This window comes from Micromys minutus (genome assembly GCF_963924665.1).
Source record: "Micromys minutus genome assembly, chromosome: 30".
Taxonomy (NCBI): Eukaryota; Metazoa; Chordata; class Mammalia; order Rodentia; family Muridae; genus Micromys; species Micromys minutus.
In genome coordinates, this window is record NC_137965.1 from 14,329,239 (window position 1) to 14,356,398 (window position 27,160).

Consider the following 27,160-nt stretch of genomic DNA (forward strand, 5'->3'; position numbering starts at 1 on the left):
CGAGGAGCTCAATCTTAAGAAATAATTAGAAAACCATGCCTCTATTAAAAATAGTCAAAGGACTTGAGTATCTATCAAAGAAGACAAAGAAATAGTTTGTAGATGGTGGAAAAGGAGGTTCAACATAGCAAGTGATATAATAAATCTAAATCCAAACTACAGTGAGATAGGACCACACGCCTGCTTGTGTAGGTATGATCATAAACACGAAGCATATAAGAGCTGGCGAGGATTCGGGAAGGGGAGCGAGCGCCTCATACAGTGTACTTGACTATAGTATAAATTTGTGCTTTTGGAAAATTGTAGAGTCTGCTGAAGAAGAAACACTGAAAATGGGGATTCCGAGGTGAGATGTAGAAAGAGAAACTTGTGGGAATCCGTGAAGGAGAGTCAGGACAATGCGATATTCCAAAAGGTAAAGAGGAGAAAGAACAATGGGGATCAAGAAAGGGTTCATGGGACAGCAGAAAGCAGAGAGGAACCGGAAGACAAGGAAGGAAGCAGCCCGCACCTCCAGCCCCAGCTGTGTGGGTTGGGGTAGCTGGCAAAGCCTCCGCCACAATGTACGCCCCGCAGGATTGCGAGTCCTAAAATGGAGGAGAAACCTACAGTCATCTCGAGCCTTGGTGTGACTGTGAGTACGCCTGCTGCGTAAATTCCAGCATGGGGGTGTGGGTGTGGTGGGGTGGGGAGAGGGGAAGCCATGTAACCACTCCCTGGAGGGATGATGAAACCGAGTTACCCTCTCAGACCCGAAGACAAAGAACAGCTATAACTGAGGGAGGTTGGGGGAACACCCTGTTACAGTGGCTGGGTAGGGGATGCCAAAATAGGCTTTCATAAAGAGGAATGCAGGCGAGAACAGAGTGAAGGAGAGGTATGGGTCCCGGGGGCTTTGGGATGGAGAGTGCTCGGTGATCTGGGTGTTTCTGCTCTGTTCCCTGACTGCACTGAAGGCTGAGAGCTCCAAGCTGAAGCAGGCAGACTGTCACCCCCAACCCCCGGGTCTGCCAGGCTGACATGGATCATTCCGTGCTTAGCATGACTGGGTTCTGAATAATTGCTTGATTTTCCGAGTAAGTGGTTACGGGGCATATCTCAGTCTTAAGACCCATAGACAACATACTACACCCCTCTCGGGGCAGACATGGTCCTGTTTATTTATGCTCGGAAGTTTGCATTCTGCATGTTTAACCTCCAGGCCTTCAGGATTGAGTGGAACCCTGCCAGAAACACAGGCTGTGAAGGTCATTTGGGCCAACAGCAGTTTCCCCGTACAAGAAGATTAAAAGGTTTCTAAAGAAAATGCTACTTTGGGATGTCAACTGACCCTGGCCCGGCTACATGCCGAACCAGCCTAAACATTATGGACTAATAGGCTGAAGCTGACTCACGGTGCTTAAGCCTAAACATAGCAGGTTGCAATATTAGAGGAGCTGGAAAATGGCTTCTTTAATCCTTTGTCTTTAAAAACGAACAAACGAATAAAACAAGCTTTCTTTCCATTTTGTTCTTTCTGGTATTTTGTATCATTCTGTAAGCTTTATTTCTCCATTTGCCTTTATTTGCAATCATACTTTGGTGGCCTGTCCTCGTTTTTCTCATAGGCTTTTCTGCTTTTCTTGACCCCCCCATCCCCTTTTCCATTTCCTTTCTCTAAGATTTCTGTCATATAATATATATATATATATATATATATATATATATATATATACTTTTATCCATTCATAGTTACATAGTTATCCTCCATTACCCCTGTCATTTTCTTCTCTGTAGGGGCCATGAATGGAAATTCCCAGAAAAAAAGCTGCATCTGCAAAGACTGATGTGCTGGTGAGAACTGGTGGGGTGGAGAGAGTGGGGAGCAGTGGGCCAAGAACTTAATTCTACCTTATCTTGGGATAGCCTGGACCCCTTTCTAGCTCCCTGAATGGTCATTCCTGGCCACCTCTTTATAGGACCAAATCTTTATCAGCCCAAAAGCTGAGAATGTCATCATATAGCATCTGCGGCTGTATGACAGAACTCGCTTCTCTGGTATTTTCATCAATGTGTTTTGTAAATGCTTATATTAATAACTCAAATGTATATATATGCCACGAAACTAGAACACAGAACCTGGAGTAACCTAGATCCATATGTCCCGGGCTCCAAACCACACTGTCTTTTATCCTCTTTGAAGTGAAAACTCTGTCTTGTGTGTTGACAGTGGTGTATTATTTTATCTTTAATCTGTTTTGACTGTATTTCTTTTGTAATTTTCCTTTTCCCCACTTGGTCAAGGGAAAGGCAGAGATGGAGCTCATGATCCCACACTTGTGGGGAATTATGCTTTCAAGCTGATTTCTATTCTATTTTCAGGTTTATTTTAATTTGGTGATGTTGATGTCATTATTTTTATTCTTTTCTCGGGATGGTACTGGATACTGGGTCTCCGAGGAGAAGTACCTCAGTGATAAGACTCCCATATAGAGATATGCCCCACAATAAATGTGAAAAAATTGCAAACTCAGAAACATAAGAAATATGAAAGAGCAAAGCAACATGATTCCTTCAAAAGTTAAGAACTCTACAAAATGGAACCCAAAGATGTTAAAATGGCAGCAACATCAGGTAAAGAATACAAAAGTCTAGCTTAAAAATGAGCAAAGATCACCAAAGGGATCCAAATTTTAAAAATCATGGTTAAAAAAATTCAACAAAGGGGCGTCTATTTTTTAAAAAAAAATGAAAGTAAATGTTAAACATACAAAGTTCAATTAATTAATTAAGAAGAGCATCATCAATAACAGCAAAACCAGAGAAAAGAAAGAATGTTACTAATGACGACCAAGTTGAGGAGTTGTCAACTCAGATAGCAATGAAAGCAAAAACACAAAAAAAGCAATACATGTTGTCCTCTGAGAGGCTCCATCCAACAGCTGACACCCACAGCCAAACAGTGAATGGAGCTTGGGGACCTTTATAGAAGAATTGGAGGAAAGATTGAGGGTCCTGAAGGGAATAGGAACTCCACAAGAAAACCACCAGAGTCAACTAACCTGGACCCTTGGGGCTCTCAGAGTCTGAACCACCAACCAAAGAACATATATGGGTGGGACCTAGGCCCCCTGAACATATATGTAGCACATGTGCAGCTTGGTCTTCATGTGGGTCCTGAACAACTGGAACAGGGGTATTCCAAATGCTGTTGCCTGTGTTTGGGCTATGTTCTAGTAGCTGGACTGCCTTGTCTGGCCTCAGTGGGAAAGTGCCTAGCCTTGCAGAGACTTGGAGTGCCAGGGTAGGGTGGGGATACCCAGGGGACCCCACCCATTCAGAGGAGAAGGGGAGGAAGAAAGGATTGTGCAAGAGGGTGACTGGGAGGGAGTACTGAGCAGATGTAAAGTGAATAAGTAAAAGATAAAGTAAATTAAATTTAAAAAGAAAAAAAGCAACCACATGGACAACATTCAAGCTCTAAAAGACCAAGCCTATAAATGTGTGGTGTTTAAGAGAAAGACCAAGCTATAGATAAAGACATGGAGAACGTATTCAATGAAGCAATAGCAGAAAATGTCTTCTGTGTGGGGATGAAGGTGGGAGGGATGAACATTTGAGCGTATAAAGCCTTTAGATTCTACATAGAAAAAAAAAGAAAAGAACCTAAGTTTTATTATAAATTCCCATGACTATGAAACTTATAAGAAATTCTGAAAACTGAAAGAAAAACTTCAAGTAACTTACAATCTGCCAGAATGAAGCAGATCTCTCAGCAGAAACTTTAAAAGCCAGAAGAACCTGGATTAGGATAGTTCAAACCTTGAAGCAAGTAACTGTGGCCAGCAAAACTCTCCAAATAGAAACAAAGATCTTTCATGATGCATAAAGGAAACTGTGACTACTAGGTCAAAACTGCACAAGATACTTAAGGGAACAATACATAGGAAAAAAATGTAGATAGATAGATAGATAGATAGATAGATAGATAGATGGATGGATGGATGGATGGATGGATGGATGGATGGATAGATAGATAGATTAGAAATGAAAAGTAAGAGTCAGATGGAATTAATTCACTAACTTACAAGCCTCCAAGACAGAGAAATAAACTTAGCACATAGCTTTCATAGCTTTCAATCATTGTTACAGCAATAAATGGTCTTAACTCTCCATTTAAAAGATTCTGTCTTGGATCTTACATTTTTAATCTTTGGATTAAAAAAAAAATAAGTTATCAACTATTGACTATCTCCACGCGGTCAAAGAAATGCATGAGTGGAATTTTGGCTAGCAATGCTTTCCAAGAGACCCATAGAAAACTAACAAAGATTCCAGCATCGAACATGAGAAGGCCTCTTTAGAGTCCCTTGGTCAGACTTGTCCGAAAGACCCCCGAGATATCACATCCCACTGATATTTCCCTAGTTGCTCTTTACTGGCATAAGATGAGTCCCTATTGTTGAAGACACCATGCACTTTAGACACAGGGTCCAGAGGCCCCTGAGCTGAAACTAATTTGAGTACCTCCTCCCTAAGGAATAGCTTTGATGGTACCAGATGCCACCACACAAACTTCCAAGGGAGAGAATCAACAGACCTACCCAGTGTGATGCCTATGAACACAACAATGACTAGCATGTCACTGTCACCCTAAGGGTGCAGTAGTGGCACACATACCTTGGTGGTAGCTGACAGCTCTGTAATTGGACTTAAGGCACCACTGGATTAGAGGGATACTTTACCTGTTATAGGACGCCTAGCCAACCTTCCGGGGTGAGTAAAACCAAAGGACCTGGAAGAGAACCAACCACCACCACCTTACTAAATCAACATAGTCCCTAACTACATTCTGAAAAATGTATCCTATATTTACCATAGATGAGTAATTCTCTACCCTCATTAAGGAAACTTCTCTTTGAAACAAGTAGAGACCACTAGAGAAAACTGCAACCAATCAAACTGCAGACTTGTGGATTCCAGTCCCAACTGATATGGCTATGACGCAACTCCCACATCTTAGGTTTAGGGACCATTTAAAATAAGAGGAGCACGGGGATCTTTAAGATCCAGAAGAACCAGAAATTTGCTGTGAGATTGTGTCTCCTAGAAACGCCAGAGAAACTATATCCATGAAGTCTCACCAGTATGGCTGCCTAAACATGAGCTGAACCAGACCAGCACCAACAGGGATGCAGTTAGGTAAATTGATCTTAATTTAGAAAGAGAAGAACTTACAAGGCTTCAACCCTAGACAACGATCTACAAGCCATTAAGGCATGTGAGAGCCAGAGAAAAAGTATTCCCTGGAAAAGAGCATGCCAAGGAGTTATCCAATGCCAGATGGTCAGCACTGAAAACACACACATACAATTAGCATTATAAGAAATGAGCAGAATCGGTCAATATATTTAGGAACATATAAACTCACACATAAAATAACATCTAAAAAAAAAGAGGAATGAATTTGAAAAAGAGCAAGGAGAATATACATGGAAAGGTTTGGAGGGAGGAAAGGGAAACAGGAAATGATGTAATTATAATCCCCAAAGCACAAAGTCTATTAAACAAACACAGGCTGAAAGTGAAAGGATAGAAACTATTCCAGACAAATTGAATCTGAATATCTGACAAATCACTATGATATAACGCAATGATTTATGAAATCTAAAATGTTAAAGTCACGGGAGCAAAGAGGAGCAAGCCGTTACCAGGTGTGACCCAGGACCAGAGGCAGAAAATGCATAGGAGCAGCAGGAAGGTTGTATTAAAAAGGGCCAGGTTTCAGTTAAAGAGGGACAGGCTTAGGTGTCCCCACAGCAACACCATGACACACTTTCAATAATGCATACCCACAGTCCCTGAAATCGATAGAAGATATAAAGAAGTTTGTAAGGCAACAGATACACTAAGCCTGGGTTGACTGTTTCATAGTGCTTGAAATTCCGCAGGTACTGAACATATCTCAGGAAAGCGTAAGTGTGAATGGAGGTAAATAAGGGTGACATTTGTGGGCTTTACAGTGTGGCAGTGTCAGACTGCTTAACGGGCTAGCCTTGCACTGTGTCTACTGAGTTCAGATGGCATTGGATTTACCTATATACCAGGAATTCCAAAACCAAGGTCTCCGAGGCATCAGACCAACATACCATGAATTTGTTTCTTTGATTTTTCTAAAACAGCTAAGAGTTTTAGAAAAAATTACCTTTGGGAGACTAAAAGCACATCAAACATTTGGCAGAAAATAGGTCTTTTGACAACATATGGAAATCTCTGTGTATCAGCTTGCTTTCATATATATGCTAAAACCAAAGTGCTGACAGAATAGAGGGGGTGAAGAGCACACGGTTGCTTTACTGCTCTGTCAGCCAAAATAGCATGTTTAATAAGTTAAGCCTGGGTCACTACAAAATGTTTGACAATAGTCACAGAATAACCACACACGTGACTTGCAGGTCATTCAACTGTATCTACTCCCGGTGCACAACCAAAGCACCAGGACTGGAAGCTTCATTTATCATCCTTCGAGAAAAAATATGGACGTGAAGGATCGAGCCAATGGTCAACCTACTGTTCTATAAATTTGAATCATCTGTAAGCTTATATTCGTTTATGAAAACAGAACCCATAGCAACAGGAATAATGATGGCTGCAGATAGAAAAGTTATCCTAGAGTTATTGGGAAATTAATGTACTGAAAGTGTCAGGATGCATATAGACCAGGAAAACACAGATTATAGAGAACCGCCAAGAAGGAGGTGTGTAAACCACATAGGATGGAGGCTTAGAGGGGCACACCAGAGCAGGTTCTGATGAGGATGCATCTCCGGAGTAGTGGAAAAGTTTCTGTGGTGGTTTAAATGGTTGGTCCCTATAGGCTTGGGTATTTGAATACTTGGTCCCTAGCTGGTGGAACCATTTGGGTATTAGGATTATGGCCTTGCTGGAGGAGGTGTGTCATTGGCTGGACTTGAAAATTTCAAAAGCCCATCCCTCTCTGTTAGTTTTCTGCCTCTTCCTGTTGTGGATCAGAGGGAAGCTCTTGGCTACTGTTCCAGCACCATTCCTGTCTCCTGTTGCCATCTGCCCCTTGCTGGATGCTAGCCATCTGGAATGGTGAGTCCCAAATACAATGCTTTCTTTTGTAATTCGACTTATTTATGGTGTTTTGGCAGAACAACAGATACAGGGACAAAGTGTGGAGCAGAGTCTGAAGGAAAGGCCACCCAGAGACTGCCCCATCCCATATACAGTTACCAAACCCAGACACTACTGTGGATGCCAAGAAGTGCATGCTGACAGGAGCCTGATATAGCTGTCTTCTGAGAGGCTCTGCCAGAGCCTGACAAATACAGAGGCGGATGCTCACAGCCAACCGTTGAACCGAGCACAGGGTCCCCAGTGGAGGAGTTAGAGAAAGAACTGAAGGATATGAAGGGGTTTGCAACCCCATAGGAAGCACAACAATACCAACCAACCAGACCCCCCCCCCAGAGCTCCCAGGGACTAAGAGTACACATAGAGAAACCCATGGCTCCAGCTACATATGTAGCAAAGAATGGCCTTGTCAGACATCAGTGGGAGGAGATGCTCTTGGTCCTGTGAAGGCTTGATGCCCCAGTGTAGATGAACACAAGAGTGAGGAGGTAGGAGTAGGTGGGGGGTACTATTATAGAAGTGGGGGGTTATGGGATAGGAGGTTTCTTGAGGGGAAACCAGATAGCACTTCAAATGTAAATAAATAAAATATCCAATTTTTAAAAAGGTAATTAAGACAGTCTCTGGGCATGGTTTTACCTTATGTTGCTCAAGTTTCCGTTGGATTGTGTTTGCCGTTTCCTCATGGACCTGCTGGATGGTGATCTCCTCTCTTAGGGCCACCTCTGCCCTGTAAAGCCAAGCACCTATAGTGCCCAGAGGTGCAGGGAGAGATTTATCCAGCTGTATGTGCCAATCGAAGAGCTGAAACAGAGCAATAGAATGTCTCTGGTAAGAAGACAATTCCCCAAACTTTCTCTAAAGGAACTTTTAAAAAGATCTACAAAAGACTCAAAGAGGGTCCGGGAAAATAGCTCAGAGATAAGTGCTTACCACATCAGCACAAGGACCCAAATTCGATTCCCAGAACCCACACAAGAACCTGGGATTGGTGGCAACTGCTTGTAATCAGTCCCAGCCCTGAGGGGGTAAAGACAGGTGTATTCCTGAGCTCTGCATCTGCCCAGGCAAGTTTTAAAATGTCTGTGAGAATTACAGATGTGTACATTCAGCTTTTTATATGAGTTCTAGGAATTGGGTGTGGGTTGTCAGGTTCACACACTAAGTGTTTTTAGTCACTAGAATTCCAAATTTCTGTCGGTGTATCTGGCTTTTCAGAGGGATCCCAGGGTTTGAACTCAGGTCTTTAAGCTTCTGTGGCAAGTGCTTAGATCAGCCAAATCAATCCTCCTTTGTCCAGAACCGCTTTGTTCTCCATTTCTTCCATTTTCCCAGATTTTCAAGTACCATCTCCTGCTCTACAGAAATTCCAGCTTAGAAACCATCCTACTCTTTGATAAAGTTTGTAGGAAATGTGACATTATCGAATTCAATAAACATGGTAAATTCAAGTAAAATATTTCTGTTATTGCTAGAAGAGGTTTAGAGCTTAGAAACATTACATGGTTAAGGTCCGGTGAAGGATGTTAATATTATTATTATTAATTATTATTATAATATTATTAATATTAATATAATGTTAATATTAAAGAAGCTGGGAGGTCTTTCCATTGTGTCTGTCACCCAGCTGATGGCAGACACATTTGGGATGGGAAGGCAAGAAAAGAACTCTCAGAGAAAGCACATAGAGCAATGCCCAGGGAAGCCTAACCAAAGGGCAGATGTGCTCCCACAGTTAATCCTTTCCAACCTCAACCAGAGCCTGAAGCATCTTGGGCAGTTACACCCTGTGAAAGATGCTGAACCGCCACTTGGTGGAGACACAGATGCAAATGAAACGAACTTACCCTGGAGGACACTCTGTCCCAGCACTGTTTGACCAAGGCTTGGTCAAGTGTCAGTTTGCCGTCTCTCTGCAATGGCTGTATTATATGTTCCACCTGTTTCCTTTTCATTTCATATTGCACTCTGAAGTGCTTAAATGACTAAAAGAGGAAGCAGAAAAGGTACAGCAATGAGTCCCCAAAAGCAAAAGCAAAGGAAACTGTAGCTCCTAGGTAACTGTAGCTCCTAGGTAACTGTCCTTTACCTTTGGAGAGCACTCCACTATGTTATTGGTAATATTACCAGCAGTGGTTATGATACTGACCCTGCCTAAGACCTTGGCCATGTTAAGTTGTATTTACACATCCCTCTGGCTCTTTCTACACACACATACACACACACACACACACACACACACACACACACACTATTAGGCATCTCAGAAGTGATTTGACAGAGACAATTAGCAAAAGCAGAACTAATGCTTCGAAACTATGAATTCTGCTTAGAAATAGATGGAGCTGGAAAAAGTCAATTAATACCAGCTGAGCTCACCGGACTCAGAAAGGCAAACCTGGGAAATTCTCTTGCATATGTGAATCTTCCCTTTGAATATTAGTTCTGTATATTTAACCTGGAGTCCATGTGGAAGCCAGAAACTTGGAATCAGATGCTGAAAGCAGATAGTTAATGGGGGGACAGGGGAAGGATAGCATGGGTAATAATGAATATAGAGATGGAAAATATTGGGGGTGATCAAGCATGGAAAAGGGTGGGGAAAAAGAAAACGATGTATTAGGGGAAGTCTTAACTGACATAAAGAGTATGTGCAAACGCTAAATGGAAGCCTGTGATCTTCCACACAGGAAGATCTCTAATCTAATACACTCAGGGTTAAAGGGCTACGTTGGGATAGAGGTTTGGGGGGCAGGAGAAAGTAGGGGGTGATTTAGCTCAAACTAAAGATCCATGATGAAGTCTTATGAAAATCAGCTGGTTTGAAATTACATATAAACATATATACATAATACATAATGTAATATGTAATATTATACACACATATATAAAAGGGAGTTTAACCAGAGGTACCCTGCATAGGTAGACAACTCAGAAGGCATGGGTTGCAAAATGAAGGTCTAAGTTGTCCTGCATAAGCTACCTTCCCATGAGTTATGGCCCCCGAAGCAACACAGGCTACACCTACTGTTTTGTTTGTCTGCCATAACTAGATGGTAAGACCCTGTCGCTGAAGACACCACTAACTTTGGCTATAGGACATAGAGAAATCTACCCAACACTGATCAGGGAACCCTCCTGGCTGGCTTTATGCAGTGCTAACAGGTACTATGCAGGCTGCTGAGGAGGAAAGACATTGGTGGCCTTATCCAGGGCTGAGTGCAATGCTGGACCACTCATGTGCTCACTGATGTGGCCACTGGTGTGGCCGTGGCATGCTGTGGTTAAGAAGGTTAATTAATTGCTTCTTGATCATGTCCGCTCTACAGGAGGGAATCTCCTGTCTGTAACTATATAAATAGTCAAAACCCTACGACCGTGGAGATTATACAGCCTGGCCGGGAAGACTAAGTATTATTTCTGCTAAGTGGACATGCTGTTAAAACCTGCGTTCTAAATATTCTACATTTTTGCCCGTAGTTCAGGGCTGCTCTCAGTTTTACAGAGAAGCTTCTCTTTCCCCATGGGTTGTGGCTATGGAGATGCTCATTACTGGTCACATAGGCAATTCCGAGTGTTCTGCTGTGCATGGGTCATCTACAAGAACATTCTTATCGTCTGTGTCAGCCATCCAGAGAGCGGGGAACTTCACCAAAGAGGGCAGGAGCTTTTAATAGCTGGTGGATATAAAAAGAAGCCCTGTCTGGACATGGCTTGCCGTTGTACTTACTGACTCACTGTAGCTATGGTTACCTGCACAACATCAAGCCAGTCAGACTTCCAGCATGGATGGGAGACAAGCACCTGAACCCCACCCACCCTTAGCAGAAGAGCTAGTGACCAGTACTAACTCCTAGGCAAGGGAGAGCCATGTTACTTAAAGCCAAGGAAAGGTAGTGGTGGATGAATCTATATTGACTGATGCACAAAACTTTTAGAGAGTAAAACTGTTACTTAAAAGTAAATTTAAAACATTAAAAAGGACTAATTCTATTTAGGTAATTTGTGAACCAGTTTGTCAGGAAAGCATAGGCAAATGCAAGTATGAGTTTACATATGCTAATGACCAAAATAGTTGCCTTATCAATAAATGTTATTATTTATAGTACATCATGTTATATATTACAATGTTGTCATATATATTACACATCAACTAATGCTGAATTAAACATACCTGAATCTACATTTAAGCAAACCTGTGTAAAGAGGCTTACTTTGGGGCCTTATTTATATAACACTCACTTAACTTTATTCCATGAAATTCTTAAGTATGCCACAGAATATTTAAAACTCATCATTTAGACCTAACCATAGGTTGGATACAAACATAAAAATAGTCACTCTGAAGCTGCCCCTTTCCTTCTAATAAACTAGCACATCCACAATGTGGTTCTAGTCCTATATGTGAATTGAAAATAACCACCGTACATTTGCACATCTCAAACATGACTCCACATCCAGTAGAATTGGAAATGCCATTAAGGTGATTAGATTACAGAGGAGGGGGAAAGCCACACAGAGTCCAGCAGGTTCTGGAAAGAATTTCAGTTATAAACATGCAAATTCCCTTGAAGAACACTGGGGGACAGGGGGAGCTGCACTCAGATTCCACCATAAACTCATGAAATTCTGAAGATACCAAAATGTACGAGTGATCTTCTGTGTGTGGAAAACGTGGAGCTCTGCTACCACTGATAGGCCAAATGAAGAAAATATGTAGTGTGGATGGGAAAGAGTTTTCCCTAGATGCTGATGCTCCTATGTGCAGGATTCTTTCTCTTCTCTTCGTGTTTTGTTGTTTTATTTTGTTTTGTTTTTCTGATTCACTGTTTTCCTTTCATAGAATAACACCTGGCCCTCTAAGGAGCCTTATTTCTTCAAATTTAGTGTTAATGGCTTGTGCTCCAGCTAAAACTTACCAAGGAACAAAACAAACACATCTTCCCCATTTCTGTAATTTGTTCTCAGTTTACTGGCCTAATTGTTTCACCGTGAAACACATCACTGCAAATTTTATTTAGGGGTGGGGGGAATAAAAAGATTATACTGAATTTCAAAGCAAAAAGATCCGTGGAAACTTGGCACGAACGTATTGTTTTTTCCAAGCTAAAAACAAACAAACAACAAAAACAATAAACAAAGATGGTGTGGCCATCTGAATTTAGGTCTTTTTATATGAGTTTATAACATCACACGTTCATACTACTAAGTGGGATGACTCATGTCACAGTAACCTTTTAGTAGGAAAATAAGGGGGAGAAAAGAAAGATGGCTAAAATGTAACAGGGTCCAGCATGTGGGAGAATGTTGCTGGAAATGTGTTACATTTAGGGTGCCCACTAAAATGAAGTGGAATCAAAAATAGGAGGAAAACAACAACTCGGTGAGAAAGAAGTCACAGCTTTTTAATGAGAAAAACCTGCTGTTGCAAGATCTCCTGGGAAGTGTAAATTAAAAGCAGAAAGTCCACGCATGGTGTGGTAAGGAGACTGGACTCAGCTCTCAGGCCTCAGCACTAGAGCAACTGTCTTGAGCAGAACAGGTCACAGTCGGAACTAACTTCCCTCCCAGGACCCTTGGCAAATACACATGTTGTGATTCCTTCTTAAATCCCATTTATTTCAGTAGTATTCTTTGGTGTCAACTCCGTTACTTATTCTAGTGGATTCTTATATCAGCTGCCATCTGTAAACCTGAACGGTTTCTGTCAACACTGGCTCTGTGTTTTTGTTCTATGTTGTAGATAAGATTGAGCTGTCAAACATGGTGACACTGCAGTCCTCTGTACTGAAGACGTAGTGTGACTGAAAACTACCCACTTCCATAATACTGTTCTTTTCAAACTTAAAACAATGTGTGTTACTTATTTAAGGATTTTTCTGTTAATATAATTTGGAAGGTTAGGCAATATATTATATGACATATCTGTATCCCATCCACGAAAAGCTTTAGAGAAAACTAAATGTCTTTTCCACACATACCTGATATTTGTCCTGCAGATTTGCCTCTGTCATCTGTGCCCTCGTCAAGTCTCTCTCAAATTGTTCTATCCAAACTTTTGTTTCCTTCAGAATTAGTCTCTCATCCCTCTGGAAGCCAAGAAGCAATGGAATGTTATTAGTAGGTGTAAAATTGAACCCTGCTTATGATTAGTATTTTGTACACACCAGGTGTTTCTGAAAAGTTTCTCCTGATTGTCCATCTTTCTTCAGTATAAGAAACAAAACTGATTCTAGATAAAACTTTTTAAATACTAAAATTAACCTCCTTCTGTTGTTTCCCCTCATCATTAAGGACACTTAGTGTTGGCTTAAGTTACCATACTACTTTATTAATAAGGAAAACCATGCTCAAAACAGAACCTCCTGCCTCCAAACTATACAAAACATCAGAAGCCTGAAGGCTGCTTCCCAAAACTTAAGTGTTGGGCTGGAGAGATGGCTCAGTGGTTAAGAGCACTGACTGCTTCTCCAGAGGTCCCGAGTTCAATTCCCAGCAACTACATGGTGGGCGTTTGTTTGTTTGTTTTGTGTATGTCTGAAGACAGTGACAGTGTACATAAAATAAACAAATATTTCTTGAAAACATGGGTTTTGATAACTCAAGGGACTGCCGTAGATGGGGTTAATTTTGGTTGCCAAGGGTTGTCAGTTGTCGTGGTAACAGGCAAATTGGACATGACAGTTTTGAGTATGCCATTACTCTATTTGCTATTTACATAGAAAACACACCTAGACTGTGCAATATTACCTTCTTTGCTGCATAACTCCTACCGTAGCACTGCCAATTCGTCCTCAGAATTAAATGTTTTCATTTACTTACTCACATCCAAAAATAAAAGCAGGGACATCCCAGTACCCAGGAAGTGAAAATTGTCATCTTTCCTGGGATTTTAATTCTTACATGACCATCAAGGTAAGTAGAAACAGACTTCACATGATTCTTTATCTTTTCACTTGTACATGATTCTCAACTACAGCATCTCCCTGGCTCAACTGCTCAATGCACACCTTTCCTGTGGTCTGGGCAATAACTTGAGGCCACCTACTATTACACATCCAGAACAGCAATAGACACACAGAATTGGTATGATCCATTACTTGGCTCATCATCGGATTTTGTAGATGAGGCTGTATTTTTCCTGAACACGTATTTCCCCCCTTTCCTGAGATCTTCTCTGACAAGTTTTTCCTGACATATGAGTCTGAGCTAGGAGTTGCTTATGCTAGTTCATCTCAGCATGTAAAAGGTCTGACACTCTCCTGGAGCGATAAGAACAACTTGGATGATGAGCGCACACCCACTGGCTGAATACTCAATGCATGCTTCCTGGCTCAATAGACATGGGACAGACCCAAGAATTTTTATCAGAAGCAAATGTTCAGGTGGACCTGAGGCTGTTGGTTAGTAACCTGCTGAGCCACACAGAGGATACTTCCTCTACAAGCCCATAGCAACCTCAGCCCCTACATCCATCCAGCCCAATGTTTAACATTGTTTTGTACCTCCAGAAGTTAATGTGGGGCTTGTCACTCAGTATCTCACCAGATGAGTGTGGAATAATGATTACTTGGTGGTATATTTATTATGAAAACCCTGAAACGGTGGCCAAACTACAAAGCCTCAGCTCTCCCCCATGATGTTCTTTGGAAAGAGCAGGTGAATGTAATGATAGGTCACCTTATTTTATTGGTGGCTTTCATGCTCACAGATGAACTAGTGGTGGCCACACAGTTGTAGCCTCACATGGAAAATGCCCCTAGTGTGTCTCCTGAGAAGGAGATGTCAGAGTGGCTGCTTATCTTCCTGGCCTTTGTCAGTGAGCTGTGAAGCTATTATTAGCATCCTGAGCAGATATCTTGTCAACCTCTGCTTCTGACACACACTGGGAACTGGGGCCTAAGAGCAGCTGCTGGTTACTAATTGAAATTACTTCAGGAATCCTCTGAAGATCTTATGCTCAGAAAGAACTGCCTTAGAGGCTCTCCAGCAGCCCCCTGATGGTGGTAGGGCACAGACAAACCACTCAACAAAACAAGAGATGCAGATATGTTTACACTCAACATCCTTCTTTGTAAGAGGGACATCAAGTTCAATAACATACCAGGAGTCTCAGAAACTATTGACTGAGTAGCTTTTCTTCAAATAGTCATTTTTACATGCATTTGAAAGACATGGAGATCTGTTTGCCTACAGAGAGTGGTACTTCATGCCCAGCACATCATACCAAGCTGCTAAACTGTCAGAATTCCCTGTCTGTCTGTCTGTCTGTCTGTCTGTCTTTCTTTCTTTCTATCTATCTTTCTATCTATCTATCTATTTATCTTTCAAACACAAAGGTATGTTTATATTTTTGTGTTCTGTTTACATAGGCAAAAAGTTATGGTGCATGAATTAGGCATTCAAAATAACTTAATACTTGACATAAAATTACTTATAGCTTTCTAATGTCTGTTGACATAAGCCCAGGGCCTAGGAGTGATTTAAATATGGGAAGTTAAAAGATAGGCTAAGCACTCAACAATTTTCACATGAGCAAGAATTTAAAACATTCACTCTGGGGGGAGGTTTATGAAGGTGTCACCAGGAAGGGTGATATCACTTGAAATGTAAATGAATAAAATGATTAATTAAAAAATTCACTCTGCAAATACTTCTTAGCACTTACTGCATATATGGACTTTGCTGAATCCCCTGACCCAACATTGGTCCAAGGACATATGAGGAAATGCAGACTAAGGACACACTGGATCTTTCTTTTTTCAGTATTTTTTTACCCAGTAGTTTAAGATACGGAAAGAGTCAACTCACTTGACTCCTACTTGTCTACATCACATCGTGAGAAACCCAACATCATCATCACACATCTCTCTAGTGCTGTTAAGTCTGGTATTCAGTACCATGTCGTAACTAACAGTTAGTGTGCTTAGGTTGGCACTAATGTTTAGTCGCACGGACAATATTATTTGTCATGTTAGACAGTAAAGGAGTTGGTGCAACGAAGATGTTAGGAGAAATGTGCGCATGAAAAAAAAACACGCATGCAAAGAAATGATGTAGAAGCTAAGGAGGGAAGAATATTTTATTCTCCTTAAATCTTACCTTAGAATTTTGTATATAATTTGCAAAAGATGGGTACACTGGAAATATTTCCTAACAATATGAAAATATATAGACACACAATATAAATCAGGAGCAAAATTATATAAGAAAAGGTGAAATCATTGGGCAGACATCTATCTGTTACATTGGTAGACAATACTTTAAGATATAAAATCACTATATAATGCTTACAGAGCTTCTACCAAGACACTGCAATTAGCTAGCCAGTGATGTTTTATTTGAACTTGGAATATTCAGGTGTGGCAATACACATTACTTGTAAACTTGCTTTTGAATAATTTTAAATACTATGGGTGAAATATGTAAAGAAAGATTATATAGATACTTATTTCCCCTGTAAATACACTGACAGGCTATACATCTCTCTGTCAGACCATGGTTAAGACAGCGCTTACCTTCTAAAGGAAGTCAGTACTGTTCTGAACAGAAAAAAATGACCGGAAGTTTATTAGGCAGTCGAACGAGTCAACTGGCCTATTCTATTCATTTATGGCTGAGTACAAAATGCCCAAGGAGTATCTTACGTAGAAAAGTTTCGCCATTGGTATATTGGTCAAAGAATGTAATAGCAAACAAATACTTCCAGTCAGAAAACATATATAAATTAATCATATTTATATAATGTGTATTAATATTATATATTATATCTATGTGTGAGCATGCATCTATATGTATAGGTATATATTTACATTTTACCTACTTAGTGCATGTGTAAGGATTAGGTGGGGAGCCCACGCCTCCACGGCATGTGTAGAGGTCAGAGGACAATTTGTAGGAGTCACTCCTCTTTTACTGTGTGAGCCCAGGGATTTGAACTCAGATCATGAGGCTTGGCAGGCTTCTTTACCCTCTGTGCCAACCTTCTGGACCAAGAGGTTGTATTTTGAATGCATCTCTAACCTATTTCATTTAAAGAGCATCATAGAGGGACACACAGAAATCAAATATACAAAAAAACGAGCTGACGTGGTTTAAAAACAGACTAAGAAATTTACTAAGACCCAAGTAAATGAATACCAAAGGATCTGAAGGGACTGAGGGGGTTACTCTAACAAAGACACTAGTAAGAATCTGTGTGCATGTTTTCTATAAATAAAATTCCAGTGCAAAGGGCAAAATTTATAAAACATTTCCTAAAACACTTATAAAAATATTTTCTTAAAATTAATTTTAAAATATGCAGTCACTGATGATTGGATACCAACCCCAGAAAGCTCTGAACACCCCAGAAACAACTCACAGACTATATGAAGTTCAAGAAAAGAAATAAAAAGAAAGAAAAGAAAAACCATTATGCTTAATCCTTACATACTAAGAAAACTTTGACTAATTCCAGGTTACATCCTGTTTTACATGTACTTTATGCTCATTGCAACTAGTAAGATTTTAATGCACACTATCAAACCTTTAAAAAAAAAAAACCCAAGCACTGACAAAAATGTATTCGTATACTTTTATGCAAAAATGCTTAAAATTTGTACATTTATCTTTGTTTTTTAAAATAAAGTGGTTAAAAATTAATTTTAAGATGATCTAGGAGATGTTATCCAAGTCTTCTAACATAAAAAGAATGAAGAAAATATTTTTAAATAATCAAAATTTATTGACTACATTATTGTTAATTTCTTAAATATTGAGGTCATTTTAGTGAAGCATCCTACAAAAGTGTGCATCTTCTGTGTGTGTGTGTGTGTCCTCTTTGTGTGTTTTCTATGTCTGTGTGTGTCCTTTGTGTATGTTTTCTATGTGTGTATGTCCTGTGTGTGTGTGTGTGTGTGTGTGTGTTCCTTATCTCTAAAATTTTTGCCCTACACTCTTGGTAGAGGCATCATCCTTTGATCATCTGATGTCTCCAGCCCATGGAATTCTATGAAATAGGTAAAAATGTAAACATATGCATATACATACATGCTCACACACATATATAACATACATAACATATATAATGTATTATAATGTTTATTATGTAAAGATAATTTATTTATGAATTTTCTAACTGGAAGTATACATTTACCTTGCCATTCTATCTAAAAAAAACCCAGTTCTTTAAAAAAAACAAAAAACAAAAAAAGGGTTATTTTATTTATGTCAAATGTTGTCCCCCTTCCTGATTTCTCCTCCGAAAACTTCCTATCCTATTTACCCCTACCCTTGCCTCTATGAGGGTGCTCTCCCACCCACCCACCCACTCCTGCCTCACTGCCCTAGCATCCCCCTATGCTGGGGCATCAAGCCTCCACAGGACCAAGGGCCTCCCCTCCCATTGATGCCAGATAAGGCCATCCTCTGCTACATCTGTAGCTGGAGCCATGGGTCTCTCCATGTGTGTTCTTTGATTGGTGGTTTAGTCCCTGGGAGCTGGGGTGTGGGGGGGGGAAGTCCAGTTAGTTGATACTGTTGTGTGCCTATGGGGTTGCCATCCCCTTCAGCTCACAACCCAAAGGACAGTTCTTATCAGAGGCATCCCCACTGAAACCCAGATCACTCATAAAGGCAGCCAGGGAACTTACAAAAGCAAGCTGGAAACCTGTGTTGTGTGGGAATCCAGTACTTTAAATAAAATTCCTCACCCACACAGCAACTTAAAAGTCTAGGTTTACCATCAAAATCTAGAGGAGCTGCCTGAGTAAGTGCACACCCTTCATTTGAGTCTTTCCTGTGCCTCTCGGGGACATATAATCATAATAAATACTCTGGTAGTTGGTCTCTTCCTGGATACCGAAAAGAACAAGAACAAAAATTTCCCTAATCTATAGTTCTAGAAAGCACAATTGTGCCAGCCACTCTATTAACTTGGTCCAAGAGCATCCTGAAACAAACTGCAGTTTCTCTCCATCCTATCCTGAATCACTGACTTGATCTTTCAGCACAATATCTGTTGTTGCAAACATAACTTTCACTGCCTTACTGTTTCTTTCTTGGAGCTGTTTATAAGCTTTATTTATTTGTTTATTTATTTATTTATATGTAATGAAAAAATGTATTTATTGTTTGCTCCCTAAAAAACACTTGTTTTATATATATATATATTTTTTATATTTTCCAACAGCCCCCAAACTTTACTTGGGATCAGAAAAATGAGACCAAGGCATCATGGGAACCCAATCATCATTTGCCCTGAAGCATTTAGCCTAAAAATAAAATGGAAACTCTGTGGCAAATCCATTATGCTGTAGTTTAAAAGAATGCAATAGAAGTTTCAAGTACCAGGACATTAGAACATTGTGTCCGTCCCTGTTTATATCCTCAGAAATGAGGCATCTGATGTGCTGAACAGAATGCCAGCTGGGATAGGCATTCTTCCCAGAAGTTTGAACAAGACTTCGCACACCATTGACAATTTAAAATTCAAATGAGAATAGGAATCCCACTCCTAAGAAATAACCTCATCAGAAAATTTCATCCTGTTATTCGTCACAGATAATTGGAAATTTTCAAGGTTTAAATTTATACAATTAGATTAGTTCCCATGCACACAGTGACCTGCACAGGCTTTTGTTTGTTTGTTTTGCTTTGTTTTGTTTTTCATATGAACAGAAAAATAACTAAAGTTGTATGGGTACCATGGATTTCTTTCTGAAATGCTATGACATAAATATGTCAGGAACTAATAAGAACACATTCTTCTGGTTTGTATTTTCTAGAACAGATTCCATCTAGAAGGACAAATACATTTTCTTTTCGTCCAAGATTTTAAATTTTCTGACACGGGCCATAGGTCATCTGAGTATGTTGAGAAGTGAGAACGTCATTTAAACTATTGAAAGCTGAAAAATCTAATCACAGTGAGTAACTAGAGTTTGTGTGAATTATGTCTTACTTCCATGTGCACTGTGACGAGACACACAAACTCTGAAATTCTAAATTAAATTGCAAAGGATTAAGCAGATTATAATGTTTATTACTGACAATGTTCTCTTTGATGCACCTGTCATAAAAGCATGAGAAATATTTGCCGATTCCATCCAATGTACAATATCTATTCCTCAGTTGGTTGTAACTATCTTTACAGACTTAGTCTCACATTACAGTTCAGTCTTCTTAGCTTCTTAAAAACAGGATGTATGCATAAGTCTATGTTCATCTTGGAGGGACCCTCAATTCAGAGGCAACAAATACTTACATCATTCTCCTGAATGTCGCAGCCTGCACCATGAATATCAGGGTATTGTGTTAGGAACTGGGCCACGTAAGTCATAATAGATTTCTCATCTGGCTTGTCCACATCCACATCTGTAACAATAAAGCTCAAATATAAGTTAATTTACCCTTCAGATGTTTATTAATATAAGCTTGGAAATGCAGCTACTGTACCTCAAACTCCCATCCTGAACCAGGTAGGAAACAAAATTACCAGCAAGAACCGTTTAGTCTGGATGATACTGAGTAGAAATTTCATCACACCTACAAGTGACATCTTTTGAGAGAGGGAGCTTTTGGGAAGGTAGCACGTGCTCCTTGTAGGTCATTTCAAGACAAATTCATCATTCATCAAAGGTGCTGCACGATTACTTAGGCACCCTGTCAGTTAATAAACATGCAATAACATGTCAAACTGAGAACCCAAGTGAGCATGTGGAATCAAGATGCCCACATGTGTAGCACTCACGATGGCTTGCATAGTCATAAATATTCTTGCCAATCACAAATAACCAAATACATTTTGTTGTACCTGGTTTCTCAGAGAGCTTCTTCACTGGAGGGTGCTTTAAATTACAGTGACTTAGACAGTCTCCGAGAGACAGCCTTAAAGCATTTCCATGGTTGTTGAAGCTACTGATATTTATGCAAAACTAGCATAGGTCACGCAAAAAAAAGTTTACATGTTCAGTAATTACAAATGAGGAAGAGGGGCTACATAAACTCTTTAGATGTAACTAAGTATCGCAAAGCAAAATATGCATCTAGAAGCAAACAGAACAAACTCCAAATGCCACAATCAAATACGAAATATCTCATTATTTTATAAAGACCCCTTTAGACCTGAGATATCATTTCTAGGGACCATTGATGTAGGACCTAGAAGTGACATGACTCCCATGTTACTAAGGAAACGAAAGATCTAAAATCCGTGAGATGCCTTAAATGTAAATTTTGCAATGTCAAAGTCTCTGATGGAAAAGATACGAAGGGAGAGTAAAATTACTTCATATAATGTGAAAAGAGAAAGAAAATTTTTATTTATTGTATGACATATGCTGTGATCTATTACATTTTGATGCTTCTGTGTTAACATGTAGTGTGTAATTTATTGATACCTAACATTCCATTCACATATATATGTATACTGTATGTATATGTATATGTATATGTATATGTGTGTGTGTGTGTGTGTGTGTGTGTGTGTGTATGTGTATGTGTATGTGTATGTGTATGTGTATGTGTATGTGTATGTGTATGTGTATGTATATGTATATGTATATGTATATGTATATGTATATGTATATGTATATGTATATGTATATGTATATGTATATGTATATGTATATGTATATGTATATGTATATATATGAAAACTATTATCATGGATATTATTCTATTTTAGTCTAGCTCCTTCACTCAACCAAGGATTTTACTGTGCCTCTCATCTCAGAGGTTGCTCATACAAGTTTCTGTGAGTTTTTCTTGGGAATACAAGGAAATACTGTGTTGTAGAGGTACAACACTCATTCTGAAATCTCATTTGCAACTAATTTGTATTCATTGTTTACATTTATATGTTAATTAGTAGAACCATAATTGCCAAGCCAAAGAAGAAATGATCTATAGCAGTTGTATAACCTACTTTGATGTTTTTATTTCCCCATAATAGACAACTTACTCTTTCATTAATACTTATTGAACACATGAGACTTGTCTTTGGAGGAACCAAGCCTATTTCTAAAATGTCTTTGGATAGCCAGCCTTTCCAAATGTGTGTCAAACCGCTGGGATGATGACTATGAGCTCCCCTTGTGAACTTTACTGATCAGCGGGCACTTAATATTTCTAAGTGCTACCCCTTCTTTTCTGATCTTTCTTTTCTGAACTTCTATTTCTCCAAGACTGTGGTTTATAAGTAATTATTTTAACCTTGTCACAGCTCTTCTCTCTCATACATCTACCATAAAAACCTTTCAACAGAATATCTTTTTTAAAAAGATAGTATTTGAGAATTTCGTATAATACAATATTTAATTTAATCATATTCAAACGCAATTCCTTCCAGATCCACTCTCTTACCTCCCTACACACAAACCTCATGTCCTTAAAAAACAAAAAAACCAACCTATCAGAACATTTTGTATATTCCTGTATATATCTACAGAAGCATGGTTGACCTACCAGAAGCTCCACCCTGAAAGGAAAGTGACTCTCCCATCCCCAGAAGCCATCAGCTGCCCATAGCTCCTCAGTTATGGATGACATTCATGAAATCCATCCCTCTTCATGCTACAATGGTGATTGGTCTGATCTTGTTCAGACCACCCAAGCACAGCTGTTGTGAGTTCATGAGTACAGTGGTCCTGTGGTTCTAAAACATAGTGTTCACTCCTATTCTCCCCAGTGACAGAGTGACTCTTACAAGATGTCCGCCATCTCTTTTAAATGTTCTCTTACCCCTGGGGAGGTGGGAAAGATACAGATGCCCCATTTGTGTGGTGGTGGGGGAAGACTTTACTGATAATTGATTCTTGGCACTTTGATCATCTGCACTTCTGCATTAACCACCTTACAGTGCTCAAAGAAACTCTGATGAGACCTCAGAGCTGCCTGATCTTCAGGCATTTGAGAAATACGAATTTAGAACCATCAATACCACATTTTAAGTTTTGTTTATGAGACCGATATGCCAATGGCAAAGATGTGTTCGGAGTATTCACATCAGAGCCTATTCCCCAATAGGGTATAGACAAATAGACCTTGGGAAGTTATCATTCTGTCATCTTGTCATGGATTCTTCAGTGCCCTGATTCTTAACGGAATCTCAAAAGTCATGAAATGTCTGGGTTGGGTACATGCAAACACGCTATATCCTACATATGTCAACTGAGGATCGTTCCGTGTACCTTCGGGATCGAGTAGTCTGGGGATGCCCAGTTGTGTTTCGGCGATAGTGAAGGCATCCTCCAGGTTCTCTCTGTTAGATCTACTCTTCACCTTCTCCAGGTCCACCAGCTCAGGCCGGATGGAGTGGATGACTGAATGAAAGGCCAACCCAGTTCTCCAACTCTTACCGAAGTCTTTCACTTCTATTCCCATCTGCCTGAATGGGATGAACACAGAAAACCACGTCACAGTCTGAATTGAGACCAGCAGCACTTTATGGTTTCAAAAACAGCCCAGTCATTTTAACCAGAGATGTACTATCAGTCAAAGACATGGTAAATCAATGAACCCTTTTACAGATTATTAAGATGAACACATTTTAATGATAGATTTTTTTTTCTTTTCCTACCCTCTTTTCCTTCTCTTCTTAATTTTTTTTGAGAGAGTCTTCCTAAGTACTCCAGTTTGGACCTACCAAGTCTCTTGTCTCAGACTTCTGAAAGACTGGATTGAAGGTAAATATCACCATGCGGTATTTTCTAGACAATATTTTTTCATTATTGTTATGGACATTTAAAACAGAGTGCTTAGGTCACACTTGGCAAATAAAAATCTTCAATAGTTTCTTTTCTGAAAAGTTAGTCTCAAAGGGCCAGTGAAATGGCTGAAGTGAAATCTCTTGCAGTGAAAGCCAGATCACCAAGCTGAGCTTGATCCCACAAGGGAGAGAATCACATCCCAAGTGTTGTCTTCAGGTTTTCTCATTCATGGAGTGCCATAACCAATTCCTCTCTGTCTTAAACACACACACGCCTCACATATATATGCACATACATATATAAATATATGTGTATACATACACACAGACCTCTCACATATATACATACACATACATACATATACATACATACATATATGTATACACACCCACACATACACACACAATCAATTAATAAATTTAAATTTAAAAATAATTGTCCTGATAAATTTATAAATGTTTCTAAATGAAACAGAAACATCATTTAGTTTTTAGCAGGTTTTCAGGGTTTCCATGAAAACCATGCTCTGAAGGACTCATGAGTAACTTGCTAACGTTGAGAAGTGCCCTCTAATCATACCCTGACAAATATGAATTTGGTTCTCAAACGTACTGCATCAGTGTGCACTGTAAAAATATAAATGCTAAAAGTAGCACCTTTCGAACAACTGTTTACTATGAAATAAATATAGTAAGACTATCTGCTAAGGCTTTTATAAATATAAAGCCGATTTGAATAGTCTCTTAACTAATTAGGAGTTTCTACATTCCCAGAATATAATGTGATTTTTTTCAGCAGACATTCAATACCCACTACACTCCATCCCTGTTATCTTCTCATTTGAATATTACCTCTCCATCTTTGCTTCCTTTTTACACTCTGCCTTTGCACATATTTCTGCATGCAAAGTGTCTGTCTCTTTAGGCGTCTACAGATTGCTTTTTAACAGAGTAAGTTTGCCACCACATTCATCCATCTCCATGCTAACATTGGCCATGCAAGTAATTCATGGTGCGTAAAATCAGGAGACCACCAGCCTTCCTAGGCTATGTCTGCTCCCTGGTCAGTAAGACTGCGGTAGATATATGGGTGCCCAATATGGTTCCAATTAAGTAATGCATAAGCCATAGGAGGGCTTTTAAATTTAAATCCTGCTATAGACTATAAAGAAAAATGCAACTTGGCTTTTGGAAATATTTCTGATGACATCTTGAGTCATAGACTCCCAAATTAGAAAACCACCCACACACTTTAATAGCTAACCAAAGTCACATACATTGCTAATATTAATTACATCCTCTGTTCATTTTCTCTGTGCTGAATTTTGTTCTTTGAACAGTTTTTTTTTTTTTAAATAAGCTCCCTATGTTTAGTGCCTCAATATTTCAAAATAAGGTCTTGTTCATAACTGTTTTCCAGAAGTAGATAATTGGATTCAGATTGGCCTTTACACAAGCAAATCCATGAGAAAACAAATTAGGTTTCTGTGTCATTGGGGAAGAAGAAATGAAAATATCACTTTTATGTGAAGAAACCTATCCCCAATATCATTAGACCACAAAACAGTCATGATCATGAAATCTGCTGAAAGAAGATTCCGAGATTACTTAATGTATATCTGTGCTAATAAAAATGTGGACCTAAGTAAATTTAGTTTGCATATAATAATGCTAGACTTCATAGACAAACACCAACATAGAAAAATGGGGGGGGTCTAGGAAGTGCCAGAAAATGCTAAGTTCTCCCCCCAGGATCTGACCCTAAGCTTACATTGCTATTAAGTAGAACAAACTGGATTAATGAAGGATAACCACATGTGAACTTTTTGCAATCTTTTAAAGAAGAGTAGAAATTCAGAACAATAGCCTAATTAGGATTAGCCTTTATGCTATGAATCAGAGGTAGATGATGAATCAATTTTATTTATCAGGCTTAACCACAAAAACAAAGAAAGAATTAATTTTACTGCAGTGTTTTAATGGAGGATGAGAGGTGATTTTATGGTTTTATTCAGTTTCTACTCCCCTCAGAGCACACCCTGTTATACATGTAGAAGTGCAAAGACAATCTGGAGTGTTTCTCTCCTCCCTATTCTCCCGGGATCTAACTCATGTCCTCAGGCTTCCAAGCAAGTGATTTCACTGGTTGAGCCATCTGGGCAGCACACACGTCTTTCTAGTTTAATTAGAGGAAGATGAAGTGATGTTGGAAGCAAGGATGCTCAGATAAATCTCTTCCAACTTCACAACCATGAGAAGGGATGAGAGCATTATGTTGACGTCAAAACCATTACTGGGTTTCATGTTAAGCAAACTGTTGGCACTTACTTGCCTGCTGTGTGCTGGACCCACTTTAATAGAGTCTTCTTGGCATTTCCCTGGATCTTGGTGGCCACCTTGCGTTTGCTTGGTGGGCTGGCAGTCTCGGTGCTGACCATGCTGTCTACGGAGGAAGCACTGCTGGACAGAGACTGCAGCTGTGGTAGGTTGCTGGTCAGCTCTTCTATCTGTGTTTGTAAGCAGGCAGAAAACAGTTCAAGTTCAAGAACAGACCCTGGCTCATCTTTTCTCAGAGCCTATGTCCCAATGAAGAATGATCAATTTTAGCATCCTATATATCCCAGAAAAATATTAATTCTTATAGGTTATGGTTGGTATCTTAGTCTTTTTTAAAAAAATTTACTCTTAAGGCTTATTTACTTTATTTTGGGCGTATGAGTGTTTTGCCTGCACGTATGTATATGCACTGTGTGTGCCTGTGGACGGCTATCAGACCTCCTATAATTGGAGTTATAGAAGTCAGTGAACAGCCATGTGAGTGCTGGGAACTGAACCCTGGTCCTTCAGAAGAGCAGCCATCTCTCCAACCCATCTAGTCTTTCTTGTCCCTTCTATTGCCTTGCTGGGTGTAAGATACTTATTCTTCTATATTTATTCGATGTTTATTTCTATAAATATTGACTAGCAAGTATATAAGTTAATGCTACAGTTTGAGCTGTTTCCTTAAGGTTACAAGGTATGCCCCTTGTGTGGCAATGTTGAGAGGTACTGATGTATTCAAAGGTAGGTCTTTGAAGGAACTGCTGGGGGTGCATTGGGAAGGAGCTGGTAAGTTTTAGGGTTAGTTCTCTGGAGTGCAAGTTTTCTGCCTCTCTTGTCTCTATGATGTCTCTCATCATCTCACTTCCTGCTCATGCGCCTGCCATGATGTCACCGGCCATTGGGTGAGTAAGCCAAGGATCCCTTCCCAAAGCTGCCACATGCTCTTCTTTATACACAGAGCCTCGGTTGCTTTACTATACCAATGAAAAGGGAGACTGGTGCAATTAAGAA

At 39.6% G+C, this 27,160-nt stretch overlaps 1 protein-coding gene across 7 annotated transcripts in view; it reads right to left on the reverse strand.

Moving 5' to 3' along the window:
• SYNE1 (spectrin repeat containing nuclear envelope protein 1) overlaps positions 1-27,160 on the reverse strand; it is a gene marked incomplete at its 5' end in the record, with an annotated part of 433,140 nt that overhangs the window by 323,156 nt on the left and 82,824 nt on the right. For 5 of the 7 annotated variants that reach the window (XM_080941780.1, XM_080941776.1, XM_080941782.1 and 2 more), the window contains 7 exons: positions 7,777-7,941; positions 8,985-9,122; positions 13,119-13,226; positions 16,240-16,290; positions 20,384-20,493; positions 23,310-23,506; positions 26,156-26,334. In XM_080941780.1, coding sequence (XP_080797906.1) covers positions 7,777-7,941; positions 8,985-9,122; positions 13,119-13,226; positions 16,240-16,290; positions 20,384-20,493; positions 23,310-23,506; positions 26,156-26,334 — 948 coding nt within the window. The remainder of the gene's footprint in view (positions 1-7,776; positions 7,942-8,984; positions 9,123-13,118; positions 13,227-16,239; positions 16,291-20,383; positions 20,494-23,309; positions 23,507-26,155; positions 26,335-27,160) is intronic. The other 2 variants (XM_080941779.1, XM_080941778.1) reach the window with 1 other exon arrangement.